The sequence below is a fragment of the Trypanosoma equiperdum genome, assembly GCF_001457755.1.
Source record: "Trypanosoma equiperdum strain OVI genome assembly, contig: ctg_372, whole genome shotgun sequence".
In the NCBI taxonomy this organism is placed as follows: Eukaryota; Euglenozoa; class Kinetoplastea; order Trypanosomatida; family Trypanosomatidae; genus Trypanosoma; species Trypanosoma equiperdum.
Window position 1 is genome coordinate 28,975 of NW_027124279.1, and position 12,690 is coordinate 41,664.

The following is a 12,690-nucleotide window of genomic DNA, read 5'->3' on the forward strand; positions in this document are numbered from 1 at the left end:
GGTTATGGGGCTTGCGAGGCTACTGTTGACTCTCCTGGTTTTCGTCTGTCACCGCATTCTTCTGACTTGTGCTCATCCCTGAAATTCTACTTCTGAGGAGTCATAGACGTGACATTGTTATTTACCGGCTACTGCTGGGCAGCTTCCCGTAAACATCCACAAAGCGTAAATGGCTCCACTCATCGCGATTTTCTGTTCGTTTTCTTGCCTAGTTGTGTGTATGTGTTTTTTAAACCACATCTTGTACATGTGCTTGGATGCCCTTTTTTAAAAAATGAACACTAACTTCTGTTTTTCCTACTTCTAGCGAATCTACCGGTAAGGTTCCGTGCAAGTTATATATATATATTTGATGTTGGTCTTATTGGTGACTACAATCGTTATATCCGTTTTTTCTCTGCGTGCCTGAGACTCGCTGCATATGGATACCGTTTTTTAAAGTGTCGTATTATGTATGATATAACGAAATTCTGAATTGAGGAGCATCTTTTTGTCATCCGCTTGGCTTCCTATTTTATAGGTTGACTGGGAGATTGTGCCTCAAAAAAAGGGGGACGTAAGAAGGGGAGCAACTTTTTCTTTTTTCTTTTTCCTCTCCGTATTTGGTTCGTTTCGTGAAATATTGACCCTTACCTTTTTGAAATTCCCCACGCCGGTACTCGTGGTTAAAGTGATTTATACTTTAAAGGTAGTAGTAGCAGTAAGGAAGCAAACAAGCGGGCTGTATATATTTCTAATATATATATATATATATATTCGGACGTATATATATAAGTGCCATGGAACCCGCTGATGGGTTGAAGAGATGTGGTGCATCAACCGACACCATAATTGAAGAAATAAAGGCGCTCGCAAAGTCGATGTTGGAATCCACTGAAGCTATCCGTCGAAGGTCCCGTAACGTGGAAAGTTGTAAGTCGTATGATGCTCTTTTAAGTGTCCTGGAGTCAACAGCGCCACTGACCAAACACCCTGCGAGGCAACAAAGGACTCAGGGCCACAATGATGTAATTTGCGAGTTCCCCGTAACGCGAGGAGGTGGAATTAGTGGTGGGGCTACTGCAAACAATGCGAAACCCGGTAACTGCTACGCAAAAAAGGTTTCAGGTGACGCTGCCGAGTTTTGCGAAAGCGAATTAGATGATACGGAAGCGGAGGTAACTTCTTGTTCTCCGGAAGCCTGTGGTGAAGACGGCCATGATTTAGGTGGATTCTATCCTAATTCGAAGGCGCAGTTATTCAGCGCTTGTACGATGGGAGCAGACTTTTCGGCTGATTCTGATGATAATGTCTACGACGGTGTCAAAACTCAAGTTGTTTTTAAGGCTGTGGACCCCGCACTTTATCAGGACATAAGTGGCTGTACCTGGCAGCCTGAACCACTGCTTCTTCACTCCGAAACGGGGGAAGCTGTTGAGGATAGTAGCGAGGATAAAGATGAGGACAAAGAAAGTGATTACATGGATGATGCAGCAGTTGTTGGTACGAAAAAAGTATACCGTGTTCCTTCATTTCCATTTGGTGGCGGAATTACTGAGGGTCAGGCTCGTTTCTTGAGCAAAACATTTTCGGAGACAATTCGTCGTGGTGGACTTTCATCGTCTAAAAGACCAGCGCACGTCACCGTTAAAGACTTTGTCGGATACAAATACGATGAGTGCGCAACGACGGATGCTGAACGTTCGCGCTTCAAACCAGTATCACCCTTTGAGTTTGTAGTGGAACTGGAGCGAGGAGTGATGTTTGATGCTGTTCGAGCTAGGGAGGAAAGAAGACAAGAATTTCGACGTTTGGCTAAGGAAGGCAAGGCACCTGTGACCATGGGGAGTTTCAACCTTCGTGTAATCATGGATCCCATAAAAACTGGATTTGAAGAGGAGAAGACATTTCCGATTGAACGCGGTACAATTGTGGCTGACCGTTACCAGATAGTGGAGATGTTGGGGAAAGCAACATTTAGCCGTGCGGTGCGATGCTATGACCTTTCTCAACCCATATATGAGGATGACGTCAAAGTAGAGGATAAGGATAGGACCGCAACCACAGATGCGCAAAACCGGTGTGTCGATACCGAGAATGGTGGTGTTTCAAACGATGCAAAGAAAAGGAAAGTTGTTGGTTATGTCGAAGTTTGCCTCAAAATAATCAACAACTCCAAGGACTTTTTTGATCAGTCGCTGGATGAAATACGCTTGCTGACGCTAATAAACAAATACAAGGATCCTGATAAAGCCCATGTCATTCGGTTGATTGACAGCTTTTACTACAAGGAACATACGATGTTGGTGACGGAATTGCTATCGGATAACCTTTACGAATATTCCAAGTATAATCGCGAGGAAGAGGAAACATTTTACTTTACCATACCAAGGTTGCGCCGCATTGCACGACAAATCACAGAGGCCCTAACATACGTTCACAGTTTAAGCTTGATTCATGCGGATCTGAAGCCAGAAAATATTTTATTTGTTTCCCACAGACGGTGCTTAATAAAGGTGATTGATTTTGGAAGTAGTTGTTTTTTGAGCGATCATTTAAGCTCTTACATCCAAAGCAGAAGTTACCGTGCTCCAGAAGTTATCCTGGGATGTGATTATGATGGGAGGATCGATGTATGGTCTCTTGGGGCAATTTTGGCGGAGCTTGTGACAGGAGAAGTATTGTTCACATCTGAGACAGTGCCGGAAATGCTTGCTCGTATTGTTTATGTCTGCGGCCGCCCGTTTCCCAGACGGATGTTGTGGGAAGGTCGGCATACTTCTAAATTTATAAATAAATTTGGCTGTATCTACGAACAAGGTAATAAGGACGGGGATGATCCCGGAGAAGATTCTTCATATTACTATTTGTACACGCCAGTGCCGCAGTCATCGGGCATCAAGAACCCAGATGCCGAAGGTACAGATGCGGAAAACAACGGTACCCGGGATACGGAGAGTCTTATCTCTGAAGAGCGCCCGTATCGAGTTCTTAGGGAAAAATTGGCTGCTCATAACGTCACTGATAGCGCCTTTATATCATTTGTTGAGGCGTGTCTAACTCTTGATCACAAGGCGCGTCCACGGAGCAAGGACCTTCTTTCTCACCCCTTTTTGGCGCAGGTTGATTGAAGCACACACAAACGATTATTGCATTTGTTTGTATTGTTACATTGTACTGATCTCCGCCCCCGGTTGTCCGACGTGTAGGAGAATAATGGGTTAAGAAGATATTTAGGAAGGATGGTCCCTCCCCCCTCCCCCCGAGGGAACACAAGTCAGTGGAATACAAGCATTGGGACAAAGAGTTACACATTTTTTTTTTCAGCTGTTTCCCTGCACATGTGTAGCCAGTTGAGTAGCTTGTGCCCCAATATATCATTTGACTGTTGTGGAAGTAAACGAAGTGCGGACACTTGAAACACACAAGGGAAAGGATACGTTATCTCTTTTAGCCGCTACCGGGGTTGTTTTTTTTTCCCTTCAATCCGGCGACACAAATGCGCCCACCCCATCTTTCTTTTATTTGGCTCCTCCCTCTCTTCAATTTTGATTTGCGGTCGCACTCACCACCGGATGGAAGGAGTTTCACAGTCGTTCCATTTTTTAGCGACCTGCTTTCTTTTTTATTCCGTCTTTTATTTGTCACAGAATAAATAAGAGATTGCTGTAATGTGCATACTTCATGATATCATGAACTTTTCTTGTTTGTAGCAGTGTGATACCGCTGAACTTCGTATTTTGGACTTGGGTATACGTCGGATTGCTACCGATAACATAGACAGACAGTGGGTAAGAAGGGGAAGTATTGCCAAACGATGGTGTTTTAACTCTTAGTTATGTGGATGCTGCTCGTTGAAGAAGGAATCAATTTGTCCTTCCGTTGTGCCACCATAATTAAAGGTGGCACATATATATTATATATAAAATTGCCTTCTATGTTATAGAGCAATTGTTGTTATTATCCGGCAGAAATATAAAAAAACAACTCTGTCCTACTGGTTGCTGTTTTTGACTAAGTCCGAGAAATTTCCCAATTTTGCATTTTGTGCATTCATAATTTTGTGTTTAAAAGAAACCGAAAGAGGAGTTGTATATTTTTGTATGCGTCAATATAATACCTGTATATTAGGCTTTCTTCCCCCTTTCACCGATACATTGAAGAACATGCTCATTAATTTTTTAGTAATCTTGATGTTGTGGGGGTCTTCTATCTTCGGAGAAATGCTTGAACCCAACTATAGGGGTCATGGAACCCAAAACACGAGGAGTGGCACCAGCTCCACGAGTTCTACGTTAGTCAGACATACTGGGCACATACCGTGGGTGAACTGGCCGCAATTGGTCCACCGAGTTTCTGTTGCACGCTGTACCGTGTTGTCAAATGGTTTCTCGGGGGATGTAAATGCTAATGATACATACGATGGCCAACGTGACTTACATCTGTTGGCAACATCAAGATCTCAGTCACCCATTGCGCTCTGTCACCTGCCTGTGTTTATTTTTTTCCACAAGGAAAATTGTCCTGCGTGTCGTATGTTAATTGAGGAACTTGGGGTGAGCCCCGAGTTTGAGCTTTTGAGCGAGTACATGACTATGGTAAGCGCTGAAACAGTGGATGAAATATTGCGTAGTTCTCCTTATCCGCGGCCTGCGTTTGGTGAAATTCACCCCCGGTTACGTGGCAATAAGCGGAGAACAAAGCAGAATGGTAAAGGTGAAGATGAAATGATCAAAGCTATGTCACCACAGGGTGAGTACTATCCTAGGGTCCTTTTCTTATTTCCACACAATGGTAGTGTCATGCCCGTGTTTAATAACGGATTAGATCATGACAGTGCTCATATACATTTTTACGGCAGAGCGAAATCCCTGCTGAGGGGCATGATGTCGGCAATCCGCATCATGGATGCGAAAGTAGACTTTGATGAGCTTTGATTAACCGCTGTGACTAAAGGTGGAGGGTATATCATTTGTATTGTCCTGGCTCGTTTCCTCTTGACTCCGCTCTCGTAGTAGGCTTCTTCAACTGTTTTGGCGTTTAATATATATATATATATATTTTAAAATACTGCACGCCATCGTGGTTTCGCCGCGTTTTATCCGCTGATTGTCTTAAAGTGTTTTTGTGTGAATCGTTACTCTCTCTTCACCATTATTGTTACTACTAATACTTTCCTTTTTTGTGAAAAGGGGCAACTGCTATACTTAAAGTCTTCAAGGTGCATCTGTGTTGGGACGTGAGCAGGTAAATCACACCAGTTGATACCGGAAGAGAATCTGTTCCGATATTGAGAGCCTGAGGTATGCAACAAAAATATCTGGGCAGAGATGAGGTAGGTGGAGTCGAAGTGTTTATGAGACAAATGCTGGCCACAATTCTCCCATATGGCATTGTGTTTGGATCTGTCCTACTGAAGCTACCGCAGATAGTAAAGATATTGCGGAATCACAGCGCTGACGGTATATCAATTATATCACTTGTTGTCGAACTGATGTCTTGTGTTATATCGAGTAGCTGGGGTATTGCACGGTCGTTAATGTTTAAAGACTACGGCGAAAGTACCCTCATAATGATCGAGATGTTTTTGCTCCTACTTATCGTTGGGTGTATGCAGAGAAAACTACTCATTACTGTGCTAGTATTTATTGTTGCTGTTTTCCTGCTAGTTTTTATGTCGGCTGGGTATGCTCCTCGAAATATCCATGAAGGGATGTTGCGTCTACAAATTTTTTTCGCGCTCGGTAGTCGCATACCTCAGATAGTGATAAATTATCAGAACAAATCAACAGGTCAATTGTCTGCTTTGACTTTTTTCCTGGCTATGTCTGGGGGTATCTCGCGTCTGTTAACAACATTTCACAACATTCCTTCCGACAAGGGCAGGGACATCATGCTAACACAGTTTGGCGTTGTCGTTTTCCTTAATTTTGTCATCGTAATGCAGTGTATTTTGTACAAAGCTGCGGATCGGAGGCAAGTTGGTACTACCGAGGCCAAGGCTGTCGTTAAAAAGAACAACTAACCGCGAGGATGGCATATTGCAAGCGGTTCCGGCTTTCGGATGTGAGGTTACATCAGCGGGCTGTGTCTGGTTGCTTTGACTTATGCGTGTGTACGCGTGTTTTGTTCCCTCGGGAATGCGCTGCCTTATGCCCCACCTCTGTTTTGCAGAGCACCACCGTGCGGAGAGCTAGTTTTACGGAAACTCCAACAGCTGGGGGTGCTGCTGGCATCACTTTCATCCAGAAAGGCACGACATTGCAATTTACCGAGCCAACCCTTCTCACCACATTTCGCTCGACTGCTTCACCCTGAGGGGCCTAGCGCGCCGATACTGCTAACCTTTTTCTTGTTCATGTGAGCGTGTGCGCTAACGAAGAAATGCTTGTTTGACCTCTTTAATAGCGCTCGTTTCCGTAATTACCCAATTATCGTCTCATAGGTACATTGTGGCCACCTCACGAAGGGATTAGAGGTAATATAGGAAGAGGAACCGGGGCACTGCTGCGCATAAAGCTTTAGTATGTGCCTGCTATGCCATTTCCCCAAACACCACTGCATGGTATTTTGAAATTGATGTTGCACGGCAGAGGGTTTCCCAAAGTAGGTACCTCACGGCCGCATTGGACATTGTCAACGACGGAGCTCATATGCGCGCGAATGCATTGCTGGAGGTCCGCACTTACTTGTTATGACTTTTTGCACAAGCGACGTCTCCCTGTCGCTGCCGAAGCCATATTTTTTCTCTACCTTCAGCTACGTAGTGTATCTTCCGGAGACTCGTGTGATTCTGTGTCATGCGACTCAGTCAGGCATTGTTCCATTCCTTTTCTTCCTCCTCGTGGCGACGCTGTTCTGGACGGGGCGCCCCCAAAGCCTGCATCAATGAAGGAGTCGAATTCGATCCACTGCATTGCTAATGATGTTTCCGACTTGGAACTGCCGTTTGCGACATTGTTTTTGCTTCGATGTGCCGAACACCAGTCGACACTTAGACCACTGTATCATAGACTGCAATTTGCCGTGAGGAAGCTGAGGAACTCATCGCAAGCACGCGCAGATGGAAAAACGAGTGCCGACGCCAGTGGTGGGCGCTTTTTGGATCACGAAGAAGATAAGGACCGATGTGTGTTCTTGAAAGGTCTGCTGTCCGTTCTTTCGGCCCCTTGTGTCATCATCAATTTATCCCTTGAACATAACGGTCGAAGGGGTCGATGGCCGGATGTTTTGCGGACTGTTCACAACCTGCATCATTACAATCTTTTAAACTCATATCTGATCGAGCTTCACAAAATGTACACACGCTGCGAGGTCAAATATGTGCTGACGAAGATGGGTCACGATGTGCACTACCGGAAGTGTATCGAACCCCCTTCGTTGGCGCCGTTGATGGGCATGCTGTTAACGGAATGGGAGACGTACTGGAGTATGCTCAAGGGGAAAGCTGAACCGAGGTGTGCGTTAGCGAGGATGCTTTCCCCAGCTTCGTCCGATTACCCCTTACCCCCTGAGTGCGCTGTTGGTGGCACTGACACTGTGGAGAGAGATGAGAGGATTCCGTGGTTAACAATGGCGGCGGATGGGAACTCTGGGGGAGAGTATGGGAACTGTGCATCTGACCTCACTCCCTTACGCATGAAACTGATGCTGGAGGAGAGCAGTCTTGAGGTCCTGCAGTTTGTCGGCCTCACGGCTTTTGCCGTGGAGGGAAGAGGAGATGTGCAGGCGGAGGAAGAAGAAGTTTTTCACCGACTAGTGGAGGTGGCCACACGTGGTGCCGACTTCGCGTTTTGTGCCCGATTAGCACAAACATGGGCCAACCCCTATTTGATTCGGCCGCTCGCGGGGCGGCAGTCGCCCCACATTGCGTCAAAATTGTTGCTCCTTACTCGATTAATCGCCAAAGGGTCAGCGTCAGAAGACGTACTCAAGATGCTGGATGACTGGTCATCCCTTTTGTCCGCTGGATGCAGTGACTCTGCTGCTTGCTTGTCGTGCGCATCGTTTGCGGCCTTGCTCTGTCCCGAGGTTGTTGCTGCGCTAGCTGCCCGACTAACACCTTCTCTTTTCAGAGAAGAGGTTGTAGAAAAGCGGTTGCTGCCGTGCAACTTTGCCCTTGGCTTGCATGTGCAAGAGGTAGTGGTGGATACCCTTCGCAGGGGTGGATTTCATAGGGTAGCTGAAGAATTTTCTGTACGCCAGGCTTGCATTGAGGTTGCCGCTTTGTGCAAGGAAAACGAGCGGTGTAGACCTGAAGAGGCAGTCGGGGTAATGAGAAAGTATTTTTCGCAAAAGTTGTACTCCGGCGACAGGAAACACCTCCTTTTTGAGCTTCTGGAGTTTGTAGGCGAACCACGGTACCCACAAGTTGTCGATCTACTTTTATCCATGTGTAAGGAGCCACTACTGGAGGGGGACGTGCCCGAACTTGTGGTGGAAATGCCCGTCTTGCTTTTCGACGTCATCTGTTACATGATCACGGAGCGTCAGCGTCCCGGCGATGCTGCTGTTTTGTTTCGCCTCACTATCGATGCAATTAGGGGAGGCGGGTCCACACCACTGAGGGGGAAGTGTGAGGAGGTACCGGAGGCACTTCATCAACACTCCCGCACGTACCTTGCCATCGAGGGAGCTGTTGACTCGTTTACCATGGCTGTTGCGAGTCTGGGACTAGTTAAAGGATGCGACAAAGCGCCCCGAAGTGGGTGCCATGACGATGCGCTTCAGTGGCTAAAGCTGTTGTCAGAGATTCCATCCACCCTCTTTGATGAACCGGTCCTCGTTGTCTGGCTCTTCTGGACTATGAAGGCGATGACACAACATGAAGAGGCAAGAACCGAGTGGGGCCACACAGCTACAAGTGAAAGTGTGACAAAGGCTGGGGTGTTGAAGGCAAGCGGTAACCTGAGTAGGTCACTCAAAAAGTGTGGTGCGCGCGCCGTTTTCCCACCGATGCTGCTCCACTGGTTATCCTCAAACGCCAACATATCGTGGGCGGTTGCAACAAAGTGGTTGTCGGACCATGCAGGTGAAGAAATATCAAAGAACTGTCGTTTTGCATTTCTGCGGTTACCTCTCGGTCCTGCTGCCCTTGAGGGTTTGCCATGCAGAGAGAGCAAGGAGCAACTTTTTTTGGCTGTGGAAGAGGAACTGAAAACCGACGTTCTTCACTACACCAACTGCAACCTCTGCTCCATTAAACCCCCAAAACTCAATTTGAAGTCGAGCATCGAGGAGTTATTTGAGCGTATACGCTACACTCTGCTACGGGCATGGTATTATGAGCTTCGTGATCCACGCGATACAGTGGCTGGTACCCCGGTTCACTGTGGCTCCAGTGAATCACACGATCCACTTTCACTTGTTTCTGGACTTCAGCCGCAGGGCGGTCTTCAACGCAAAGCCTCCTACATCCTTACCATGTGTTCAGTGCAGAGAGCTCTGAGGTTCTTATGGGATGGCGGCGCGGCTACCCCTCTTGAGGCGGTGGACGGTTCTTCTGCGCCTCGGCGAGTGTAGAGTCTATACAATCGGCCGGCCATTTGAGAAAAGCTACGAAATCGCTTTTCTTCCGAATGTCCATGTCTCAGCGTTTTTGTATGCACTTTAAACCGCAGCTCGCCCCCTTTCTCCTGTTTACTGCTGGAGAGGTCTGATTTGCAAGATTAACGAATGGTCCTGCGTGTGTTTCAAAAAAGTGGGATCACCAGCTGGATGTGTGTATGAAGCGATTGGTCGCCCACTTGTGATGCATGCCTTCAACGGGTACAACTCATGTCTTTTTGCTTACGGACAAACGGGAAGTGGTAAGACGTACACAATGATGGGAGGAGATCCGGGTTCTGTGTCCGGTGTGGATGCTGGGGTGATACCGCTACCTGGATCTTGGCGCAATAGCGGGCACGGCTAGGTTTGTGCGAGATTGGAAAACATTTTAGGCTTCCTCCAGATCCGATATACTTCGAAAGTGGCGTCCGGGAGGAATTCAAGTCATACGTGGGTTGTAGTCAGTGTCTTATTACCTACTGTGTTGGCCCGTGGCCACACGTCACGAATATCAGCGACGGAAAATGGGCATAGCTGTGCCTCTCTCCTCTTTGTTGATGGCCTTTACAATTATTTTGTAGCCCCATTAAATTCTTCACCTCCCGTCAGTTTATTTTTTTTAGATTGCCTTCCCCGTGTGTCGCCACAATACACCGTGACAGGTGTTGAAGGTCTAATAACAAAACAGCCTTTGAAGGGAGATTGGGCACATTCCTCCCAACGAGCGACACCCATCACACAAGTAGACTTCAATATCGTATAAATGATAAGTAATATAAGGAGGGCAGGGGAACAAAACTCGGGAAAAAATAACTCAACGATGACCGACGAAAGTAGGAACTCATTAACAACAACCGAAATGACGACGAACGCGTGCGATGAGTCTATTAAAGTAGCTGTAAGAGTACGGCCGCAAAACACTTCAGAAATGTCGGGAACGCACAAACTCGCACTCCGAGCCAATACATCGTATTCGACCATAACGCTGATTGATCACCACTCAAAAAGTAGTCAGTGCCCACGGGCGCAAACATTCCAATTTGACAACATTTTTTGTTCCTGTGGTTGTACCGATGAGGGTGGTCTCCCGCCCGCGGGGCAGCTGGAAGTGTATGAAGCGATTGGTCGCCCACTTGTGATGCATGCCTTCAACGGGTACAACTCATGTCTTTTTGCTTACGGACAAACGGGAAGTGGTAAGACGTACACAATGATGGGAGGAGATCCGGGTTCTGTGTCCGGTGTGGATGCTGGGGTGATACCGCGTCTTTGCCTAGAGATATTCGAGAAGCGTGCTCGAATCGAAGGAAAGGGCCACTCAAGGTGGAAGGTGACAGTTGGGTATGTTGAAGTGTATAACGAGCGTGTGTCTGACCTCCTGGCTCGGCGGCGGAAGGGATCGAGGGAGGATGTGTTCGTTGATGTGCGTGAACATCCCACGATGGGTGTTTTTATCGAAGGACAGAGACTGCAAGAGGTGTCGTCTGTGGAGGAAGTTGTGGAACTGATCGAGTTGGGGAATCGTGTGCGACACACGGCCTCAACGAAGATGAACGACCGCAGCAGCAGGAGCCATGCTATCTTCATGTTGATACTACATGAGGAGCGGTCTACACAAACGGCATCTGGGCAAGTGATCACCACCGCCGGGATGAGTAGCCGAATGAACTTGGTGGACCTTGCTGGATCTGAGCGCGTTGCGCAATCAGAGGTTGTTGGGCAGCAGTTTAACGAGGCACGATATATTAATCTCTCATTGACAACACTCGGGCGCGTGATCGATATGCTGGCAGATATGGCGAAGAATAAATCATCACAATGGTCGACACCACCTTATCGGGAGTCTAAGCTTACATACATTTTGAAAGATTCACTCGGTGGGAACTCGAAGACCTTTATGATCGCGACGGTGAGCCCGAGTGCTCTGAACTACGAGGAAACTCTGAGCACGCTACGATACGCATCACGTGCCCGTGATATCGTAAACATGACCAGAGTCAATGAGGACCCCCGCGCGCGTCGTATTCGTGAACTTGAGGAACAGATGGAGCAAATGCGGCAAGACATCAAAGGTAAGGACCCCACGTACGTCCGTGAGCTGGAGGAGAAGCTTGTGCTTCTCGAGGCGGAAGCGCAGAAGCGTGCTGCTGACCTTCATGCACTGGAAAAGGAACGAGAGAAGAATATAATTCGTGAGAAAATGTTGTATGCAACCGAGGTGGAGCGTGAGGAACTCCTGATCAAGGCTACTGAGCTCGAACGGCAGGTTGAAGAGTCGAAACGCCGCGCTGAATATCATGAAGAAATGAGTCAGCGTTTGAAAGATGAGTATGCACAGCGAGAACAGGAGCTCTTAGAGAAGGTGCGGCAACACAGAGCAGAGATAGAGGGGATTAGAGAGAGGAAAGATGCTGAAATGTTGAGCAGTCAACAACAATTGTCCAGGGTGATGTCAGAACTTGAGCAAGAGCGTCATTCACGAGAGGAAGCACTACACATCCTTCGTGAAAGGCAGGAGCAATTAAGCGCTGCACTTTGTAATTCACAGCAGTCCTCAGAAAAGCATACAGAATTACAGCAACAGAACGAGGAACTTTCTCACCGCATGCAAAAGCTGCTTGAAGAGTGTGAGGCACAACAACGAATTCTCAGCGACCTCGAGGTATTCCGACTTGAAAGAAATGAACTTGAAGAGATGGCCCAGTTTCTCGACCTGAAACTGGAAGAAACAGAACATCGTCACATTAAAACAATAAATCACCTCCTTACAACTATTGGCATGCACACCCTTTGGCAGGCAGAGCTACTAACGGCGGTGGGCACTGAAGTTGAGATTCAACTTACCAAATGTAACCAGCATCATTTCGACCAAAGAGCCGCAATGGAAAAAAATCATAAATTATTTCAGATGGAACAACACCAGATGACAAAAAAACTAGAACAAAAAATTCTAATGTTAGAAAAAGAAATAGAAGAAGCAAAAAAACAACTCGATACCACAAAACAATCAGAAGCCGCAATAACCAACAAAGCAAGGCAAGCCGAGGATGCGAGAGCTGCTGTGGAGCGTAATCTGGAAACTGTGGAGGCTGAACGGAATGAACTTCAACAGAGGTTGGATGCTACAAGCAATGATCTGAAATCGCAACTTCGTAATTCCGA

General features: G+C 47.0%; 4 protein-coding genes across 4 annotated transcripts; all 4 read left to right on the forward strand.

The window, feature by feature from the left end:
• Window positions 1-779: 779 nt before the first annotated feature.
• TEOVI_000146600 (protein kinase, putative) lies at window positions 780-3,110 on the forward strand (the record flags this gene model as incomplete). Its single annotated transcript, XM_067224686.1, has 1 exon — window positions 780-3,110. The coding sequence occupies one exon, from the start codon at window positions 780-782 to the stop codon at window positions 3,108-3,110; it is 2,331 nt and encodes a 776-aa protein (XP_067080787.1).
• Window positions 3,111-4,145: 1,035 nt separating this feature from the next.
• On the forward strand, window positions 4,146-4,916 carry TEOVI_000146700 (uncharacterized protein; the record flags this gene model as incomplete). The annotated part of the gene is made up of 1 exon (XM_067224687.1): window positions 4,146-4,916. One exon carries the CDS (start codon window positions 4,146-4,148, stop codon window positions 4,914-4,916), a length of 771 nt encoding a protein of 256 aa, XP_067080788.1.
• Window positions 4,917-5,284: 368 nt separating this feature from the next.
• Window positions 5,285-6,004, forward strand: TEOVI_000146800 (PQ loop repeat, putative; the record flags this gene model as incomplete). The annotated part of the gene is made up of 1 exon (XM_067224688.1): window positions 5,285-6,004. One exon carries the CDS (start codon window positions 5,285-5,287, stop codon window positions 6,002-6,004), a length of 720 nt encoding a protein of 239 aa, XP_067080789.1.
• Window positions 6,005-6,516: 512 nt separating this feature from the next.
• On the forward strand, window positions 6,517-9,501 carry TEOVI_000146900 (uncharacterized protein; the record flags this gene model as incomplete). The annotated part of the gene is made up of 1 exon (XM_067224689.1): window positions 6,517-9,501. The coding sequence occupies one exon, from the start codon at window positions 6,517-6,519 to the stop codon at window positions 9,499-9,501; it is 2,985 nt and encodes a 994-aa protein (XP_067080790.1).
• Between the last annotated feature and the right edge of the window lie 3,189 nt (window positions 9,502-12,690).